The sequence below is a fragment of the Jaculus jaculus genome, chromosome 13 (assembly GCF_020740685.1).
Source record: "Jaculus jaculus isolate mJacJac1 chromosome 13, mJacJac1.mat.Y.cur, whole genome shotgun sequence".
In the NCBI taxonomy this organism is placed as follows: Eukaryota; Metazoa; Chordata; class Mammalia; order Rodentia; family Dipodidae; genus Jaculus; species Jaculus jaculus.
Window position 1 is genome coordinate 5,674,219 of NC_059114.1, and position 22,017 is coordinate 5,696,235.

The window sequence follows — 22,017 nt, forward strand, 5'->3', positions numbered from 1 at the left end:
GTAGGGTCTCACTCTAGCCCAGACTGACCTGGAATTCACTATGTAGTCTCAAAGTGGCCTCGAACTCACGGCGATCCTCCTACCTCTGCCTCCCGAGTGCTGGAATTAAAGGCGTGTGCCACCACACCTGGCTCTGGGTGCTCTTTAAAAAAAAAGGTTATTGATTTATGCACAAGCAGAGAGAAAGGAGGGATGGAATGGGTCCGCCAGGCCTTCTTGTCACCGCAAACGAACTCCTCTAGATGCATGTTCCACTTTGCCCAGCTGGTTTTACGTGGGTACTGGGGAATCGAACCCAGGCCCAGTAGGCTTTGCAAGCAAGTGCCTTTAACCACTGAGTATTTCTCCAGCCCTCTTTTTTTTTTTTTTCTGATGTAGGGTCTTGCTGTAGCTCAGGCTGACTTGGAAATCACTCTATAGTCTCCTAGCAATCCTCCTACCTCAGCCTCCCAGATGCTGGGACTAGTCTTTTATTTTTTATTTACTGATTAGAGAGAGAGAGAGGAAGAGAGAGAGAGAGAGAGAGAGAGAGAATGGTCACCCCAGGGCCTCCAGCACTGCAAACGACCTCCAGATGCATGTGCCACCACACGCATCTGGCTTACGTGGGATCTGGAGAACCAAACCCGGATCCTTAGGCTTCTCAGGCAAGTGCCTTAACTGCTAAGCCGTCTCTCCAGCCCCCTTGTTCTTTGACAAATGGCAGAGTCGCTTCCCTCTCTGTCTCCATCTTTGCCCCTTCCCCGCCTGTCTGCTCTGTGTCCCAAGTCTGTGTCTTCTTGTGGTAGAAGACCAGCCGGGCTGGGAATAGAGTTCAGTCAGCTGAATGCACGCCTAACATGCACAAGGCCCTGGGTTCAATACTCAGCACCATGTAAAACGAGGCACAGTAGAGCTTGTCTGTAATCCCAGCACTCACAAGGTGGAGGCAGGAGGATCAGAAGTTAAAAGTCATCCCCAGCTACACAAGGCCAACCTGAGTGACATGAGATCCTGTCTCAAAAAAACAAGCAACAACCAATCCTAATCTAGCATGATCTCATCTCCTGTAGTTTAGCACTCTCTTTCTCTACATGTGAGCCTAGAGCTGGGGACATGGTCAGCAATTAAAGGCACTTGCTTGCAAAGCTTCATGGCCCGGGTTTGATTCCCACATAAAGCCAGATGCACAAAATGAGTGGCGCGTGTGTCTGGAGCTCATTTGCAGTGGCAGGTGGCCCTGGCATGCCCATTCATTTATTCTCCTTCTCTCTCTGTCTCTCTTTCTTTCTTCCTCAAGTAAATAAATGAAATATTTAAAAATAAATAAGCGACTCCATCTCCAACTTCTCTCTCTACTTTCTACAAAACTCCAATAGCATCTTTTTTTGTTATTTGTTTTCGAGGTAGGGTTTCACTCTACCTCAGGCAGACCTGGAATTCACTCTGTAGTCTCAAGGTGGCCTTGAACTCACAGTAATCCTCCTACCTCTGCCTCCCAAATGCCGGGATTACGGGCATGTGCCACCATGCCCAGCTTTAAATTAAAATTTTTTTTGAAGTTTTAAATATCTTTATATATTTATTTGTTTGAGAGAGAGAAAAAAGGGCTAGTGAGAGAGAGAATAGGTGCACCAGGACCTCTAGCCACTGCAAACAAACTGCAGACGCATGTGCTACCTTGTGCATCTGGCTTACATGGGACCTGAGGAATCCAACCTGGGTTCTTAGGCTTCACAGGCAAGTGTCTTAACCACTAAGCTATCTCTCTAACCCTCCTTAAAAGTTTTGTCAGCATGGGCTGGAGAGATGACTCAGTAGTTAAGGCACTTGCCTGCGAAGCCAAAGGACCCAGGTTCGATTCCCCAGGACCCACGTAAGCCAGATGCACAGGGAGGCACACGCGTCTGGAGCACATTTGCTGTGACCAGAGGCCCTGGAGCTCTCATTCATTCTCTCTCTGTCTCTTAAGATAAATAAAAATAAGATATTTTTTAAAGATTTTTTTGTTCATGTTTTTTAGGTTGGTTTTTTATCTTATTTTTATTTATTTTGCAGGTGAGCATCTTAACGATTAAACCATCCCTCCAGCTCAGGATATATTTTTTTTTAAGTTTTGTTAGCTTGGCTTAGCAACTCAGAAGTGGGGGAGGTGATAGCAAAATGAGTCCCCTCAATCAAGCCCGTGATTTTCCTTGTGTTAGACTTGTGAATCCTCCTGAGAACTGGGTTTCTGACAAGCACCCACCACCTGTTCTCTGGCTGAAACAAGGTGCATGCTGATGGAAAGGGAGACACCAAGGCATTTGCTCCTAGTCAGGCAGAACTTCCATGTGGACATTGCTTCTGCCCATCTAGAATCTTTTAAAAAATATTATATTTGGGCTGGAGAAGATGGCTTAGTGGTTAAGGCATTTGCCTGCAAAGCCAAAGAACCCTGGTTCGATTCTCCAGGACCCACGTAAGCCAGATGCACAAGGGGGCACACACATCTGGAGTTCATTTGCAGTGGCTGGAGGCCCTGGCACGCCCATTCTCTCTTTCTCTCTATGTGCCTCGTCCTCTCTCTCTCTCAAATAAATAAATAATATTAAAAAATAAATCAATAATAAAAAAGATTATCTTTATTTATTTGCACAAGGAGAAAGAGAGAGACAATGGGCGCGCCAGGGCCTCCAGGCACTGCAAACGAACTCCAGGTGTGCGCACCACTTTGTGCAGCTGGCTTTATGCTGAGTGCTGATGCCTCACCCTCCCCAGCATGGTGACCACAAGTCCACAGAGTGCCAAGCCCAGCTCTGCTCCCAGTTTCGGGTGTAGAGCACAGGCCTGAGGAGGTCAGCCGTCAGGCTGCAGCTCAGGGCTGAGCGTCCACTGAGTTTGGCTGTAAAGGCCCCCACCTGCTCTGACCCTCTCTCACAGTTAGTCCCTCGGGCTAACAGAGGCCATAAAGCTGTCGACGTTGCCAGTCACTGCTCCGCCGCCGCCAATCGATTAACTGCTCCACCGCCAATCGATCACTGTTGTGCCGCCATCAGCCCCTCTGAGTCAGGCATGTCTCTAGAGCTGGCCAAGGAAAGGAGCCCGGCTTCTGGCTTTGAGGGGACATCACACATAGCATCTTCCCACGCCTTTTGTGTTCATGCCGCAAATCCAAACCCAAGAGTCCCAGCAGGAGAAATTTACCTTGGCCTGGTACTTCTCTCTGCTTCTGTTTTACCTGATTCCCCTCCATCCCCGAGGTAGGGTCTTGCTCGAGCTCAGGCTGACCTGGAATTCACTATGAACTCTCAGGGTGACCTCGAACTCCCAGTGATCCTCCTGCCTCTGCCTCCCGAGCGCTGGGATTAAAGGCATTTGCCATCACACATCCCCGCTCCCCCCACCGCCGCCTCTTATTTTTTTTTTCAAGGTAGGGTCCCTTTCATTTTTACTAGCAGCTGTGAAACTCATCAGAGCTGAAGTACTGAAAGTTTCCCTACTAAGTCTAATTGAGTTCTGGCAACGTCGGGAAATCAGTGGTTTAATAATTCAAGGTGTGTGTGTGTGGGGGGGGTCTACCTCTGCAAGCATTGCCAACCCCAAGAACTGTGAGTGCTCTATGTCTATCTTCCCTCAGGATTATAAACTCAAAAGTCCACGTTTTCAACTCGCATGTCACATCCTCCTGGCTCCCAGAGGTGCAGCGCTGGGCGGCAGGGCATTGAGACACTTGTCCCTTGTCCAGTGAGGACAGCCCCTTCCCCCTTGGTCAGTGGCTCGGGGGTCTGGAACGGACGGTGTCGTGCTGCCCCCTAGCGGCGCCTCTTACCTTTCTCTGATTCACAGTTGCTCCTCACCTCTGGAGATGCAAAGAAAGGTAGGCGCTTGAACTTCCCAGCTCTGGACCGCATCCCCCCTTGCTGGTGGCTTCCAGTGGGCAGGGTCTGCCCAGGTCCCACCTGGCACCCAGGAGGAAAGTGGCGACTCTCCTCTGCTCTGTTGTCTGTGGTGTGGGAGTCTGGCTGTGGCTGGGATGTGTGGACCAGTCACTGGTGAGGACACTGCTCCCCAAATGGGGGATCAAATAGGAGTGGGACTGGTCTTGGGGGAGTTGATTGAGAATCAAAGACCAACACCTCTCAGGGGTGAGTTTTAGAAGTGGAGAGCCGGAGCCGGGCGTGGTGGCGCATGCCTTTAATCCCAGCACTTGGGAGGCAGAGGTAGGAGGATCGCTGTCAATTCAAGGCCACCCTGAGACTATACTGTGAATTCCAGGTCAGCCTGGGCTAGAGCAAGGCTCTACCTTGAAAAACAGAAAAAGAAAGAAGGAGAGAGAGAGAGAGAAGGAAAGGAGAGGAAAAGAAAAGAGAGAGGGAGGGAGGAAGAAAAGGATGGCTCAATGGTTAAGGCACTTGATTGCATTCAATTCCCCAACACCCATGTGAAGCGAGATGTACAAAACATCATGTGTGGAATTCCTTCTGATGTGCCAGTTTTGTCTCTGTCTCCTCTCTTTCTCCACAAGTAAACACCCAGCTAGCAGGAGGCACCCATTCCCACCCTGTCGCTCCCTGCTGAGCACAGGCCTTGGGCTCTGCCTCCCTGCGGGCCGGGGGCAGGGCGCCTTAGGTCAGGCCCTGTCCTGGCTGCAGGCCTCCCTAACTTCTCACGTTGGACTTTCATTCCAGGCGCCTTCACACAAATTCATCACAATTCCGTTTGTCCAGAGAATGCAGCCGAATGGTTTCTATAATCCTTTTTTCCTTTCTGGACATTTGCACTTGTCACATGATAAATGTGTGTGTTTCTCGTTCTGCCTGTGACCAGACCGCACAGCCCAGGCCTTGACAATAGTGGGAAACGGGTCACGTGGAGGGACTGGACTGGGGCCCGCCTCTCCCTCCACTCTGCTCAGTTCCCCTGAGCAAGCGCCTTCTGCTCCCAGGCCTTCGCAGTCCCCGTGGTGAAAGTCTTGTCTTTGAGACTAAACACCCTGTGATGTCATCAGTCTGAGAACAGTGTAGCACCCAACATGCTGGGATGAGACTGTGGGAGCCAAGGCTTGAACCCCTAGAAGGACTAATGACTGCCAGGTTGTACTCATGTTCAGCAATGTTTTCCCCATTGCAGCCTCTGTTTATCAGCAAAACATACAGAAAATGATGTGATCGGGCATGGTGGCACACGCCTATAATCCCAGCACTCGGGAGGCAGAGGCAGAAGGATCACCATGAGTTCAAGGCTACTCTGCCCCGAAAAACCAAAAAAAAAAAAAAAAAGAAAGAAAGAAAATGAATGTCCCACTGCGTGACTAAATAGCTTTGCTATGTATAAATGGGAGGAGCTCCGGGCTTGTAGATATGAGCTCTACTTCTTCCTCCCCCACTTACCTGACCATGGGCCATTGGCCATATCCCCCAGGCTAAAAATCTCAAACAGTGCATCGCCCATAAGAGGGTCTCTGAACCCCTGATTCTTTGTGGACCACTCAGATTAATACAGGATTCTACAAGTCAGAAATGGGAGCCAAGGGCTGTGGTTAAGGTGCTTGCCTGCAAAGTCCAAGAGCTCAGGCTCAATTCCCCAGGACCCACGTAAGCCAGATGCACAAGGTGGCTCATGCATCTGAAATTCATTTGCAGTGGCTGACGGCCCTGGTGTGCAAGTACTTTTAACTGCTAAACCATCTCTCAAGCCACAGCCAGCTCTTTTATTTTTATTTTTGTTTATTTTTATTTATTTGAGAGCAAGAGAGAGAAAGTGCATACTAGGGCTTCCAGCCACTGCAAATGAACTCCAGATGTATGTGACACCTTGTGCATCTGGCTTACATGGGTACAAGTCTCGAATTGGGGTCCTTAGGCTTCACAGGCAGGCGCTTAACCGCCAAGCCATCTCTCCAGCCCCACAGCCAGCTCTTTTAGCCAGTATCTCCAAGCACAGTAAGCAGAATGTCTTCTCATTCAATATTTTCTGGAAGCAAGAGCTTCCCAACTTTGATGAGTGTGAATTCATGGCCATGTTGTTAAAAAAAAAAAAAAAATCAAGCCAAGCTTAGTGGTGCGTGCCTTTAATCCCAGAATTTGGGAGGCAGAGGTAGGAGGATCACCATGAGTTCAAGGCTACTCTGAGATGGCATAGTGAATTCCAGGTCAGCCTGGGATAGAGTGAGACCCTACCCCACAAAAATAAAATCATTTTGTGTGTGTGTATGTGTGACAGAGAAAGAGAGAGAGAGAGGAAGGGAAGTATGAGCATGTCAGGGCTCCTTGCCAGTGCCAACAAACTCCAGACCCATGTGGCATATTGTGCATCTGGCTTTTCTCAAGCGTGGGCACTGGTTAACTGAATCCTGGACAGCAGGCTTTGCAAGCAAGTACCTTGAACCAGGGAGCCATCTCCCCAGTCCTCATGACCAGGTTTTTAAAACATTTATTTTATTTTTTATTTAACAGAGAAAGAGGGAGGAGGAGAGAGAGAATGAAAATGAATGGGCGCGCCAGGGCCTCCGGCCACTGCAGATGAACTCTAGACATGTGTAGCGCTGTTATGGAAATGAGGGAGGAAGGGAGGGAGAGGGAAGCGATGGAAGGACGGAGGGAAGGAGTGCGTGACAAGGAGCAGCGTGGACCAGCTTTCCCGCCTTCCCCTAATCTCCATTTGCTTCCATAGTGAGGGGCTTCATGGAGCAGACAGACCTCAAGCTCCGTCAAGAGACCTGAGTTTGAGTTCTCAGTCTTCCCTGCTCCTGGCTGGTGACCCCAAGCGCCCCTCTCCTCTCTGGGTCGAAGACTGCTCTTCTGGCCTTCTTTAGAACCACAGCACAGCTGGTGGCTCCTCCATCCTGCCTGGGAACAGACCTCGCCCCCCAGAGGGGAGGTCATAGTACACAGGGCTGGGTCGGCTGTGTGAACCACCCTGTTACCCATGAACTTCACTGGACTCAGGGCTCAGGCCATTTTTCTATTACAGTCTGAAATTATCCTGTGACCAGCATCGTGCATACATGCCTATCCCGTGGCTGCCCCCTAGTGGCGAGAGGTGGTGGTAAAGGAGTGGGACACCTTCCAGTGAGTTGTTGGCCAGGGAAGTCCCTGATGTCCCCAAAACATTATAGGCCATTGCCAAGGCTCTTGGTTGCCCATCAGAACTAGATGGTAAGACCCTACTGCTGAAGACGCCACATGCCTGGGCTGCAGGTCACTGAGAAATCAAGCTGGAGCTGAGCTGGAAGCCTCCTTCCTACTGACTAGCAGCTGTCAGGATGCTGGAAAGAGCTACGCTGCATACAGCCTTTTTTTTTTTAAATTTTTTTTTCTTTTAAAATTTCAGGGTCTTCTGAATACTTTATTTATTTATTTATTTGAGAGCGACAGACACAGAGAGAAAGACAGATAGAGGGAGAGAGAGAGAATGGGCGCGCCAGGGCTTCCAGCCTCTGCAAACGAACTCCAGACGCGTGCGCCCCCTTGTGCATCTGGCTAACGTGGGACCTGGGGAACCGGGCCTCAAGCCGGGGTCCTTAGGCTTCACAGGCCAAGCGCTTAACTGCTACGCCATCTCTCCAGCCCTGCATACAGCCTTTTAAGAGAGAAAAGTCATCAAGGGTCTTAACCAGCAGAGGACCCTGCAAGCCTACGGCTGGCCAGCCAGGCCAAATATGCCTACTGGTGCAATTGTGGCATGCCTGTCATGGGGGAAACCAACTCTCTGTTTGGACTGGAGGCGTGCTCCATGTCTGATGCTGGGAGGCCATGTGCCCTAGGGGAATAACACCTGCTGTTGTCTGGCTAAATGCATATATTATGCTCACCAAAATGCCCTGTAAGCACTTTTTAATGTCTCTGTTATGTCCATATATTAATGCTACTCCTGCTTTTGGTTAGAGGAGCTTCTCCTTTCACATGGTAGTGACCACGGGGGTGACTCAAAAAAGTCACCACAGGGCTGGAGAAATGGCCTAATGACCCAAGTTCGATTCCCCCAGCACCCACATACCAGATGCACAAAGTGGCACATGTATCTGGAGTCCTTTTGTGGTGGCTAGAGGCCTTGGAGTACCCATTCTGTCTCTCTTCTCTCTCTGCTTGCAAATAAAGTCACCATAGCGCTGAGATGTGATAGTGTTTTCAGCACTTAGTGAGACCTCTCTATCACACCTTCCAAGGCTCAGGGCCCACTGTGGAAGAGGTGGTGGAAAGAATGTAAGAGCCAAAGAAAGGGGAAGAGTGCTTACAATGATGTCATCCACACAAAGTGGCCTTTGTCACTTTGGTACAGACCTAAGTTCATGACCTCACACTGTACACCACTACATACACAGACCTTTGTAATAGGAGGAAAAAATGATAACATCAAAGTAGAAGAGAGGCTGATCTGAAGGAAGGGATTCAATGGAAAGTGGGATTTGGGAGGAGGGAAGTGGGGGTGGGCGTCAGCACGGGTTATTATCTATACTTATAGACCCCCGGTCAGTAAGATGGTTGAACAAAAGAACCTGCTCCCTCCCATGTAATCTTGCTAAAAAATCAGGGAAGGAACCAAGAGCCGGAGGCTGTCACCTTGGAGAGAATTTATTGAGAACAGCTCATTACAAACAAAATATATTTACGTACAAAATCTCTGCTATGTAAAAGATCCCTTTCATCCCCATGGCTGGAGTGGCACAACCACCTACCGTCCCGTGCGACCCACGTGTGCACCGGGCAGCAGCGTGAGGACAGGATGGACGCAGATGGGAGCCGCGTGCACGGCGCCAGTCCCTGAAGTCAAGGCTTTGTCCTGCCCATTTCAAGACTTGTGTCCTGCCTCTGTGACCCTCCTCAGGAGAAGTCTTCTTGCCACTTACAGACAGGTGGCCTCTGACCCTCGACTTGCCCTGAGAAGCTGTCGGTGTCCTGGGACCGAGTATTTCTAAATGGGTGGCTGAGAGACGAGGACGGCTGCTCAGCAGTGTGCCGCGGCTCATGGCGTCCGGCCACCCTGCAGCTGTTCTGAGTTTACCTGGGCCACTCCCGAGGACACCCACGCCCCAGAACTGCTGCGGGGCACTCCTGGGCTGGCGTTCTCTAGGACCCCGGGCCACCCAGCATTAAGGCATTGTCAATGAGACCAGTGCGAAGCCAATACCAGTCTCTGAGATCAGGGGTGGTTGCTGGCTAACAGGCTTCTAGCATTGAGGAGCTGTAAGAGCAGTGTGGGTGGGGGGGTCTGACAGCCCCTGTAGACACAGCCCACTTCTGTCCCTCACAGCTGCGGTGCTCAGGTAGGGGAGGAAGCCACCATCACGTCACACTTCAGGCACTGGGAGACCACGGCCCTGGAAGTACAGGGATTGTGGGTATTCCTGCCTCCCTACCAGAGGCAGCTCATGAGTGGGTTCCTCCTCCACTTCGGGAATGACCATTTCCTTTGTCACTTTGGTGCATATCTGAGTCAACACTTAGTTCCATCACTGTCCTGGGCAAACTGTCCCCAGAGGCCAGCCTCTTCCCCTACAGGGTGAGAGGTGTCTGCCAATAGGACTGCTGGGTAGGCAAGTCCCCTCTGTGATACAGAATTCGGGCTGGCTTACCTGCCTACGAAGAGGTGGCAGTGGTTCCAAAGTACCTGCAATCTACTCTTGCCTCCCCCGAAAGACACAGAGAATCTGTGATCTGGTCTTGTCTCCCCCGAAAGACACACAGTACCTACGATCTGGTCTTCTCTCCCCCGAAAGACAGAGAACCTGTGATCTAGTCTCGTCTCCCCCAAAAGACAGAGAACCTGCGATCTGGTCTTGTCTCCCCCGAAAGACAGAGAACCTGCGATCCGATCTTGTCTCCCCCGAAAGACACACCGTACCTACGATCTGGTCTTGTCTCCCCCGAAAGACACAGAGTACCTACGATCTGATCTTGTCTCCCCCGAAAGACAGAGTACCTGCAATCTGGTCTTGTCTCCCCCAAAAGACAGAGTACCTGCGATCTAGTCTCGTCTCCCCTGAGATGCAAACACCCTTGATACCAAGAGGAACATAAAAGTCAATGTTACTTTGTGTGACTCTGGCCTTGCTCCTGTTCAAGACTGAGAAGACATGGTACCCTGTGCAGAAGGTACTGGGGTGAAAACCAGGCTGGGTGAGAGGCTGCAGGCTGTCCCCTGCCCAGTTTCCAAAGGGCAGGCCCTAGCACCCTTCCTCCAGAGACTGGGGCTCCCACACTTAGGACAGATCCTGCTCTGGGGATTGAGGCTGGTGTCGGGAGGCCTCGGCAGCTCTTTATTCTGGAAGCATTCTCTCTGCTGGGCCCGTCTGAACTGAGGACCAGCCAACTGCCAAAGGCCCTCCTCAGAGCTGGAATACCTGGAAGGCTGAGATGACCCTAGAGCCCCAGGGACCAGGGAGCTTCAGGGCAGAGTGCCTGTGCTGTGTGGTGACAGGGCTTCACACCCAGTCACAGAAACGTCCAGTCACTGGAGGCAGGAGGGCACAGTGGTGCCACCTGCAATGGGACGGTGGTGGTGGTGGTGGGGTCTTCTCAGTGACACTGCAAGAGATCAAGGCGTGGAGTGGCCCAGCACCAGGGGCCTGTTTTGGACTACTGTCTTGATGAGCAGCATCAGGTCAAGCGACTTCTCTCCAGGACTCAGCTCCAAGGCCTGTGGGGAGGCTGGCTCCAGCCCCTCCCCTTGCCTCGGGTCTTGCTGGAAGGCAGCACTTCTGGGCACAGACAGGGTTGGACTCGAGTCTTGAGAGAGGATCCCCCTAGAGGCTCAGGTGGTGGCCCCAGCAACTAGCATGTGTGTGATGTGAGTGAACGGCATGATTGACACACAACACTGGTGGACAAAGCAGGCTTCCTAGGCTTCCTTGGGGCTAGCCAAATGGACTGAGGCGAAAGTTCTGCATGCCTTGCGCCCGGGCATCCTGAGTGGCTGGGGCCTGAGGGCCAGACACCCTAGGCTCCGGCTGTCAGCTGTCCAGGTAGACGAAGAGGATGTCCTCATCTGTCCCGTAGCTGGTCCTGGCCTCCTCAAAGTTACTGATGCTGGTGCTGCACATTCCTGCGCGGGGCCGGGGAGGCAGGGGCGGGGAGGTCGGTGGCTGAGAGAAACACCCACCTCCCAGAACGCCAGAGAGCTAAGTGAGGGCAGACTGTGCTCCACCTACCTGGCCAACCCCACTGGCTCAAGCCCTCCATCTCCAGGAAGGCCTTCCCTGCCTATTCTGGCCTTCATGAGTTTTTATCTATTTAAAAAAAATTTTTTTTTAATTTATTCCCGAGGAGATGAGAGAGAAAGGGCATGGCAGGACTTCTAGCCATTGAACTCCAGATGCATGCTCCTTTTTTGCTTTTTCTTTTCTTTGGTTTTCAGAGTTAGGGTGTCGCTCTAGCCGAGGCTGACCTGGAATTCTCTATGTAGTCTCAGGATGGCCTCGAACTCACGGTGATCCTCCTACCTCTGCCTCCCGAGTGCTGGGATTAAAGGCGTGCACCACCACGCCCAGCTCATTTCAAGTTTTAGAGAAAGGTCAGGTGTGGTGGCACAGGCCTTCAATCCCAGCACTTGAGAGGCCAAGAGGACTGCTTGGAGTTTGAGACCAGTTTGAGACTCACAGCAAATTCCAGGTCAACCTGGGCCAGAGTGAGACCCTGTCTTGAAAAAAAAAATCTATTCAATATTCAATTTTCTAGGAAAAAAAAAAGATTTTACTCTCGTGTGACTATCACCATTATTGGCTTCCACAGAACACCTTTTCTTAATTTCTAGTGCAGTTCTATTTCACAAACCAACTTTCTCCTCACCCATTAAATTCTTAAGAAAGTCTTCAACTCTCTCTCTCTCTCTCTGTATATATGTTGATCTTGAAGGTTTTCTGTAGTAATCCCTAAAAGCTCTCCTAATCCAATATATAAAATACTATTCACAGGGGCTAGAGAGAGATGGCTCATTGGTCAAGGGAGCTTACTTGTGCAAATCCTGATAACCCAGGTACCCGGTACCCACATAATGCCAGATGCACAAAGTGGTACATGCATTTGTAGTTCATTTCCAGTGGCAGGAGGCCTTGGCACACCCTTACTCACTCTGTCTCCTTCTCTCTGTCTCTCTCTTTCTCTCTCATTGTTTCTCTGTCTCTTGTAAATAAATAAACCAGCCAGCATAGGCTTTTTATTTATTTTAAAAAATATTTTAGGGCTGGAGAGATGGCTTAGTGATTAAGGCATTTGCCTGCAAAGCCAGAGGATCCGGGTTTGACTCTCCAGGACCCACGTAAACCAGATGTACAAGGGGGGGGGGGCAGGGAAACGCATGCATCTGGAGTTTGTCTGCAGTGGTTGGAGGCCCTGGTGTGCCCATTCTCTCCCTCCCACTCTCTCTCTGAAATAAATAAATAAAATATATTAAAAAAAAAAAAAAAAAAAGGAGGAGGCAGGAGGAGCAGGGACTTTGGGGAGAAGGCGGGGTGGGGGGGCGCAGGGAGAGAGATCTGGCCGTACCAGACCGAATGGGACGCTGTGGGGTCTGGGCACAGAGGACAGCGAACACAGACCCCTGCCCCTGCACTCACGGTCAGCGTAGGCTGGGTTGTTGTAGAAGATGCAGCCGGTGGCCCTGTTGTAACCACGCAGGACGATGAAGTGGCCCTGGTAGTCGGGGGTACGGCAGAAGCAGCGGTGGCCACTGGGGGTGAGGCAGCAGTACTTGACGGGCCTGGGGCACAGGTCACAGTGCAGCACCCCCGAGTTCACCAGCACAATGGCCACGTGGCCCTGCGCCAGGTGCGCCTGAATGTCCTGCACGCTAACTGCGCTGTGAGCAGGGTGGGGGTCAGTTAGTACCGCTGGGCCTGCTCCCCACCTCTCACGTGTTGGATCCCAGCTGTGCCCAGTCCCCGGGGACCGTCGTATCTGGGGACCTGGCTGGTCACCTCTGGACTCTGAGCCCCCTACAAGTAGGGGTTCGCCTGTCACCACGGCCTAGGTTCAGCCCAGCGCCGAGCCCAGAGCCAGTATGTGCTGGGGGTGGGGGCTGATGGGGGAACCCCGACAGAACATGGAGACTGGTTGGCCCGGTCAGTAAGGACAGGCAAGTCCACTCAAGGCAGACCTGTCGAGACATACACATAGAACCCTATTCCTATGAGTGGGGTCTCCTCGTAAGCCCGGGGAAGAACGCCCCTACTGGGAGGAACCCAGCCCTCCAACGTATGGGGGCGCAGGGGGGCGTTTTGTAAGGTCCCAACAGCCAGGACCAGGCTTCCCTAGATACAGAATCACCTTGACAGCACATTCCTCAGTCTGTCACTTCCAAGCGAGGGCTCCTGTCTTTTGTCACATGCTATCGTGCTATGAACAGTCCCAGAGCCAGCCAGGCTGCCTCGCTCGCCTGCTCCTCCAACCCCTGTTCGAGACCTGCTCTAGGCCACGGCCTGGGCTATACGGCTCACCGACCCCTGCCGTGTGAGTGGAAAAACAAAAACCGCCACCAAGGCTCCAGAGGGCCAAGTCCGGAGTCCCAGCCTCCTTCCAAATGCCACCCTGGGATCTCCCCCGACTGCGTCACCAGAAGGGAGCAGTCCTATGCGGGCAGCACGGGCCTCACCATTTCTCCACCAGCACGTTGTAGGTCTCGGCCTGCGCGAACAGCTGGTTCACCCGGGTCTCCTCGGTGTCGAAGTGCTTCCTATAGAAGGACTAAAGAGAGCAGCGCAAGCTGGAGCCACCCATCCCGGCGGTCCTCGCTCCACTGGGACGAGACAAAGAGCAGGTTAACTGAACAAGTGGGGCTGGAGAGATGGCTCAGCAGTTAAGGCGTTTGCCTGCAAAGCCAAAGGATCCTGGTTCGATTCTCCAGGACCCATGTAAGCCAGACGCACCAGGGGGGCACATGCATCTGGAGTTTGTTTGCAGTGGCTGGAGGCCCTGGTGCGCCCATTCTCTCCCTCTCTCTGCCTCTTTTTATCAAATAAATAAATAAATAGAAAATAGAGGAAGTGGCAGGGAAGCGCCACTACAGAGCAGGTGGCTTGCCCAACGTGCCCAGTAAGAAAGCTAGGGAAGCCAGGCATGGTGGCACACGCTTTTAATCCCAGCACTCAGGAGGTAGAGGTAGGATGATCACCGTGAGCTCAAGGCCACCCTGAGACTTCGTAGTGAATTCCAGGTCAGCCTGGGCTAGAGTGAGAACCTACCTTGAAAAACCTAAAAAACGAAAAAATGAAAAAAAAAAAAAAAAAAAAAAAAGCTACGGGCTGGAGAGATGGCTCAGTGGTTAAGGTGCTTGCCTGCAAAGCCTAAGGTCTCAGGTTTGATTCTCCAGTACCCATATAAGCCAGATGCACATCATGGCACATGCATCTGGAGTTCATCTGCAGTGGCTAGAGGCCCTGGCATGCCCATTCTCTCTTTCTCTATCTACCTCTTTCTCTCTCGGAAGTAAGTAATTTTAAAAACCAAAAAAGAAAGGAAGAAAGCCATGTCTGTGCCTGGCTGGGGTGTGGACAAGACCACACAGAGGCATGAGAGAAGATGCCCAAGGGATGGGTGGGCAATGGGGTTTGGACCAGCTTCGCTTGGTACAGGGGCCTCACATGACCATAGCCTCCCAAGGGAGGACAAAGACAGCCTGCATGCAAGCCTTAAGGCTCAGCAGCCTGCTTCCCCTGGCATGGACAGGTTAAGGGAAGGTTAGGTTGACGGGCACCAGTCACCGTGTGACAGCTTTCCCATCAAGGCGGACAGCCGAGACTCTCTTCTACCAACTTTGTTTGTTTCCCTGTTTTTTTTAAATTTTTTAATTTTTATTAACATTTTCCATGATTATAAAAAAATATCCATGGTAATCCCCTCCCTTCCCTCCCCCCGACACTTTCCCCTTTGAAATACCATTCTCCATCATATTACCTCCTCATGTTTCCCTGTTTTTTGGTTTTTTGAGGTAGGGTCTCACTCTAGCTCAGGCTGACCTGGAATTCACTATGTAGTCTCAGGGTGTCCCTGAACTCTCGGTGATCCTCCTACCTCTGCCTCCCGAGTGCTGGGATTAAAGACATGTGCCACCACGTCAGGCCCATGTTTGTTTGTTTGTTTTTTTACACAGAAACTTTAAAAAAAATTATTTTTATTTTTATTCATTTATTTGAGAGAGGGAGGGAGGGAGAATGGGCATACCAGGGCCTCTAACCACTACAAACGAACTCCAGATACATACTCCACCATGTGCATCTGGTTTATGTGGGTACTGGGGAATTGAACCTGGGTCCTTAGGCTTCACAGGCAAGTACCTTAACTGCTAAGCCATCTCTCCAGCCCTGTACCAAGTTTTAAAGCCTGAGGCAAGAGCTGCCTCAAGAGCAGATAGGACTGGCACAGGCTTCACAAGAAAGCAGAACATTCTGGTGTGTTGGCATGGCCACGTATCATAGTGTTATATGCAGGAGGAAAAAAGAAAAAAGCAAAAGGCAGTATCAGGTTTGTTTCTTTTTTCTAGAATCTATTTACCTAGCTTAATAGCTGGCTATTCTGGTGAGAAGGAAGAAAACAATGCTGGCCACATGATATCAGAGAGTGACAGGCTCTGCCTCCCTGGGCCTGCCTTGTGCCGGGGGAGGGGAGGGACGCAGAAGGGCTGACTCTCCTCTGCCGTCAAAGGTAGCAGGAACCCAGAGCTTAATGCTTAGATGTTCCAGGCAGGCTGTCCCTCAAGATCACCCACCTGTAACTTACCTGCCTCTGTCCCACTTGGGTGTCCAGACCCTGGCCATCTCTCTTCTAATGGCCACACATGGGCGGCCGATGCCTCCGTGTAGCTGCATGTAAAAAGGCCCGGTGGCTAGCTGCTCACCTGGTTCTTGTAACCCTTGTCGACACCCAGGGTCTGGGTACAGAAGCGGTGTCTCACACCAAAGTGGCGCATCAGGTAGGCCAGGTCGATGGTCCAGATGCTCTTGGTCAACTGCAGATCCTGCAGGGCATTCTCAAACTCTCCATCGTCCAGCTGGCCCAGGTACCTGTGGGCAGACAGCACAGAGATCGGCTTGCTCTCGAGGGCAGGCCGGGCCAGGTCACCCTCATCCATGGGCCCTTGATCCCTAGAAGTCTGTCTGTCGTCATCATAAAATCCTACGGCCTGCCTACTTGCTGCCTGAGAACCACTGCATGGGCACTGTCTGGAGCCCGGATTCCAGCTCCTGTATCTCTTATAGGCTGTGTAAATTTGGGCAGGTTACTGCTTTCTAGGACCCCAGTGATTGCAAATCCAAGATGAGGCCTGTGGTAATTTCAATGCTATGTGCCCCAGTAGACTCTGTTGTTTTTATTAAAACTTGGATTTTAATCCCAGCACTCAGGAGGCAGAAGTAGGTAGATCACTGTGAGTTCAAGACCACCCTGAGACTACATAGTGAATTCCAGGTCAGCCTGGTCTAGAGTGAAACCCTACCCTCAGGGGAAAAAAACAAAACAACAACAAAAAAAAAACTTGGATTTCCAGGGCTGGAGACATGGCTTAGTGGTTGAAAGTGCTTGCCTGTGAAGCCTAAGGATACAAGTTCAACTCCCCAGAACCCATGTAAGCCAGACACACAAGGTGATGCATGTGCACAAGGTGGCACACACGTCTGGAGTTCAAATACAGTGGCTAGAGGCCCTGGCACATCAATTCTCTCTCTCTCATAAAAATAATAAATAAGTAAATTAAAAACTTGGATTTCCAGCTGCCTAGCTGGATGAGATGTCATTGGGGGCGGATCCTGGGGTCCAGCTCAAAGTTGTCACTAAGGGCAGATCTGAATTCCTGCCACTTGCCAATGATGCTGGCTGGTTGTTGGTGTTTTTTTTCCTCCTGTTTCGATCTGTGAAAGGGGGCCAGTCTCTTCCACCACTATGGAACTTCCCCTGGATCTGGAAGCCTGAAATAAATCCCTTCTTCCCAGAAACAACATCGGTCTGAAAGTTCATCCCAGCCAAGTGAAGCTGACTACAGCAAGGCCCCAGGCTCAAAGGTGTGGTTTTCAAAGTTTCAGGCACTACATACATTTGTTAAACTCCATGTTTCCCAGAATTCGAGGATGCGAGACAGAGGCAGGAGACACTTGTCCGCGGCTCAGAGCGCCGACTAAAAACTCGCGTACAAGTTCACGGTTACGCTCCCAGGTGGCTGATGTTTGATGGGGGGAAGGTGCCCTGTCTGCCCGCCGGGAACCTGGGACTTCCCTGGTCATCCCAGGCACTACCACAAGTGGGTCTGGCCCACTTGGTTCATGCTTACCAGCCTCAACCCCAGACAGCCTACGTGGGAGCTCAGTGCCACCTGGGGTCACCTCCTGCATCACCCCTGACTCACAGCACGCGGTGTGGACACTTACCGCAGCACCATCCTGGAGCAGGCCAGGCCACAGTCCCAGTGGTAGAGCTGCTGGATGACGGGGACAGGCAGCTGCACGAAGTCCCCTGCGCAGAAACAGAGGGGGCGGGGGACTTTAACCCACAGCAGTGCCCACCGCTGCCACCCCCGCTGGAGATACCACTGCAGTCCACCGCCAAGACTTTCCAGGGGCTCACTGACCTTCTTACAATCCTTCATTCTAACAACCCCAGCATTCTGCCCCAGACACCAGCCAGAGCCAGTGAACCCCAGTCGACTCCCTCCCGTGGGGTGGCTGCCTTTAGGATACCACATCTGTGAGTGCCGCCCGGCACTTTTGGCTTCCTCCTCATGACCAGGCCGCCCTCACACTGCGGGTCTTGGCACATCGTTTTTCTGGATGCTTCTGGCTTTCCAGGAGCTAATGCTTGTACCTGGACCTAACTGCTGAAATGCTGCCCCTTGCAGGGGGCCAACCCACTGTGTGTAGCCATGGCTCTCTCTCTCTGGTTTGGTTTTTCGAGGTAGGGTCTCACTCTAGCCCAGGCTGACCTGGAATTCACTATGGAGTCTCAGGCTGGCCACGAACGCACGGCGATCCTCCCACCTCTGCCTCCCGAGTGCTGGGATGAAAGGCGTGCGCCACCACGCCCGACTCCCCTTTCTCTTCCTCTGGGAGGAACTCTGACAAGACAAGGATTGTTTTGCTTCCTGCCTTCAGACCAGGGCTGACACAAGAGGCACTCAGCAAATACGAGTCCACAGGACCCCTGTTGGTTTGGCTGACTCTAAAGCGCCCAGGACCACCACCATGTGAAAACCATGGCTAGGAGGAGAGGATTGTCACACAGACCACATAGGAAGCATGCTCCTGCAAGCTCCCTCCACCACTGTCCCCGGGCAACTTCTCAAACTCTGTTCCAGGCTGTGAAGTGGGACACAAAAGGCTAGCCCAGGCATCCTCCTCCCACTGACTAGTTTAGGGCAACTGACTTCTTCTCACTGGAGTGAGTCTGGCCAGCCCTGAGGTGGGGGACTTTGGTCTGATATGGTTGTTCAATAGACAAATATTTTCCCAGAGCCTAGTAAGTGCCTGGCAGGCATATTGCAGGACGATGAGTGAGTAACACGCGCGATTCTGTCCCAGCGCATAGCAGGAACAAACAAATAGGACAGACAACCACGGCTTAGATGAGGAAAATAGCGTGGGGGGGAGCGGGGATGACTCAGGGAGCAAAGCACAGAAGGGGGACAGCATGTGCTGAGGCCCTGCGGGGAACCCAAGCCAGCAAGTGGCCCACAGGAGCTAGTGTCATGAATCTGGACACACACACCACATATACACAAACAGAAAAGAAGTGAGGCCTTTGGGGAACTGACTCAGTCAAGAGAGCTCTGCCCCTGTGCGTGGGTTAGTTCCTTCCAGAAGGATCAGACAAAACTAGTTGGAGCCATTTTGCCCTTCTGATCCGCTGTGTAATTCTCTCCTTTCCCTTCCTTCGCATGTAAGTGTATTCCAGATGGCACTATCTATAAGCAGGGGGCCTTTGCCAGGCTCTGAACCACAGACACCTTGACATTAGAATTCTCACCCTCCGGATGACAAATCCCTCCGCAGTAAGTTTGCTGTGACAGCACAAATGAACTAAGATAACAGGGAACTTGGTCATCTTGTCTGCTGCTATTCCCAGTGTCTAATGCTTATTAGTAACTCACTAAGCTATTGTACTTGGGGCAGGAGATGTAGCTCAGTGACAGAGTACTTACCTAGCATTGCCAAGGCCCTGGGTTCAATCCCCAGCATTGCCACAAAACAAAAACAAAAACAAAAACTGTCTATTAGAAGAAATAAACTGTATTTCAGGCTCTGGGCGCACAAAGTTGACTAAAGACTCTAACCCTTAACTCCAGTGACTTATTCTAAAATATTTTCATAGCTGGGCGTGGTGGCACATGCCTTTAATCCCAGCACTCAGGAGGCAGAGGTAGAGGATCACCGTGAGTTCAAGGCCACCGAGACTACATAGTGACTTCCAGGTCAGCCTAGGCTCGGGTGAAACCCTAACCTCGAAAAAAACCAAACAAATAATTAATTACATAATTAAATATTTTCATTTACATATTTGAGAGAGACAGGGATAAAGAGGCAGACAGAAAACAAGTGAGTATTAGCATATCAGGGCCTCCTGCCACTGCAAATGGAACACCAGATGCATGTATCACTCTGTACATCTGGCTTTACGGGGATACTGGGGAATTGAACCTGGGCCTTCAGGCTTTGCAAGTAAGTACCTTTAACTGCTAAGCCATCTAGCTCTACAGCCTCAGATTTAATTCTAAAACTACTTCCCATGGCATGCTGTGAAGAAGGGCTCTCTGAGGGGTGTGGTGGTGCCACCGTGGCTGTTTTCCCTGTGCAAAACCCTTATTATGGCTGGAATGGCCTCGGAGCTTCTCTCCACTAAGGCCGATTACTATCCAGGCCTTGCTCTTGCCTAAGAATACTGCTTCTCATCTCTCAACATCCAAATACTCTGGTTCCACTCTTTTTTCTTTCTCCAGGTCCCCCCAACATGCAGGCCTTGAGGTGGCATCTAATGTTCCCACTGGACGGCCTAAGAATTCTGTGGTGGCAAGTGGGGACAAGGTTCCGTTGGCCTCCTCCCAGCCCTTAGCCCACAGTTGGTGTTTATATATGCTGGACAAACAAAGAGTTTTTTTCTAAAAGGGCTTTATCTCTTGAGACGCCTACCGCAACGCTCCTTGCCCCAGGCCTCTGGACTGCTACCCTCTGTTGGAGGCTTCCTCCTCCTATGTGGCCTGGGCGCTGGCGCTAACTAGTTGGGCTGCCATCTGCAGGCTGTGACCTTATCTACGTCTGCCCTTATGGCCAGTTATAAAATGTGGAACAGATCAGTTGCTCTTTACAGCCCTAATGGCCTCTCCTCTTTCACTGGGCCTTAGAACCCCTCCATCCCGAGGCCCCTCGAGTCAAACATTCCCACTTGGCCAGCCCTATCTTGGCACAGATGGTTCAGACGTTCCTGGGGGGTGGGTGATAAGGGTAGGCCAGGCCTTGGTATTTGTCCCGATAACAGTTTTGGCTTTCAGAGTCCAAGCAGATGTTGACGCCTGGAGCCAAAGGGACTACCCTACCTGAGAGCTAGCACCTGCCTGGAAGGCCCTGGCCTGCCTTCAGTTGGTGGCTGACACTAGAGAAGGGGGCAGACACTATTCCTGGGCATTTAGCTCTTCTCAGCCTCAGTCTGATCCCCTGCAAAATGCAAGTAGCAACAGCAACCCCCTTCGCTGAGTTTTATGGGGACTAAAAACAGACACTGCACATAAACAGTGCCTGCCTCTTAGATGACCGCCTTCAAATGTGAGCCGTGACTCACCCCACTGAGGCTCACAAAACACCATAGAGTTAGATAATTGCTGGAGTGGAAATGTAATTCCCAGTATAAGTCCACGTCTTGATCCATGTTGCAACCACAAGAGACCACCCACTCCTCGGGTGTGCTGACACCGGACCTTGCCCTACTGACACCATAGGGTCTGGGTCCCATGTGCTCTTGACTCCTCCTGGGAGATGGCACCTCACCTGAACAGTTTACTAATAAGGCTGTAACTTGAGCAGAACTCCAGGGTGACTTCCTCCTTTCCCTACTTCTTGGGCAAGCCAAGAGGCTCTGTGGCTTCCTCGAGGGCCAGAGGGTGAACAATACAGCAGGACAAGGTGCTAAGTGAGGGAAGGCAGACGGAAAGAGGTCTCCTGAGGCAGAGCGCCCTCGGGCAGTTCCCATTGCCCAGGGGATAGGCTGTCCCAACCTGGCTCCAGCAGGACTTTTACCTTCTGATGAGAAGGTTGGTGTCCGGGGCCAACCAACCTTTCTCACCAGATCGCAACCAGAACCGCTTGGGGGGCTTACGGGAGAAGGAAATAGCCAGTGGTAGGGGGACGGGAGCCTAGGCAGAGAGTGTCCACCTGGGCTTGGATCTGCTCGAAGCTCCAAGTCTGGACGGAAGCAGCAGTCGGCCCAAGGTCGAGTGCTCTGCGCTTAGGGTGGGGTTTTTTCCTCGATCCTTCCCCGGGGTAGGGCAGGAGGGTTGAGGGACAAGAGCCCTCCAAAAAAACAAAAACAAAACAAGAGGCACTGACCGGGCTCGAGAGGCTGCCCCGCTGCCTCTGCCTCCGTCCTCATTCCCCAGGCGGCGCAGGACGCCCATGGCCCCAGCCCGGAGCTGGCTGCAGCTTCGACTTCTGCTGGGCCGGGAGCGTGGCCAGTACGTGCAGAGTTCCTCCTCCTCCTCTTTCGCCACCGCCGCCGGGACAGCGTAAATGGGAGGAGGAGGAGGAGGAGGAGGCAGCGGCGGCGGCGGCGGAGCCACCTTAGGCCCCTCCCCGACCCTGCCAGGTCTCCCCTCTGGAAGCCCCGCCCCTCCATCAAGCCCCGCCCCCTGTTGACCCAGGCCAAATCATCGCAGGCCCTTCCCTGACGGATCCTCCGTAAGCCCCGCCCCTTGGATAAGGCCCGCCCCCACCGGAAGTCCCGTGTTTGACATTCGCCCCTCAGAAACTCAGCACTACAGCCTCGGGTTTTACAGCGTCTGGTGTTAATCTTGGTCCTTCCCTATACCTTCATCGAGTCTCCAAGCATTTTTTTTCAAAAAATAATTTCCCTTAAGGGTTGCACCGGGCCGACC

General features: G+C 51.9%; 1 protein-coding gene across 3 annotated transcripts; it reads right to left on the reverse strand.

Annotated features, from left to right (window-relative positions):
• Positions 1-8,516: 8,516 nt before the first annotated feature.
• Positions 8,517-21,658, reverse strand: Gucd1 (guanylyl cyclase domain containing 1). 3 transcript variants are annotated; one of them, XM_045132868.1, is made up of 6 exons: positions 21,473-21,658; positions 17,312-17,396; positions 15,790-15,955; positions 13,549-13,640; positions 12,515-12,657; positions 8,517-11,004 (listed from the first exon to the last, which is right to left on the reverse strand). In XM_045132868.1, exons 1-6 carry the CDS (start codon positions 21,513-21,515, stop codon positions 10,913-10,915), a joined length of 621 nt encoding a protein of 206 aa, XP_044988803.1. In that variant the 5' UTR covers positions 21,516-21,658; the 3' UTR covers positions 8,517-10,912. The 3 variants fall into 3 exon arrangements, with proteins under 3 accessions (XP_044988803.1, XP_044988804.1, XP_044988802.1); XM_045132869.1 differs by having other exon boundaries at positions 12,515-12,627; positions 21,473-21,657; XM_045132867.1 differs by having other exon boundaries at positions 12,515-12,756; positions 21,473-21,656.
• Between the last annotated feature and the right edge of the window lie 359 nt (positions 21,659-22,017).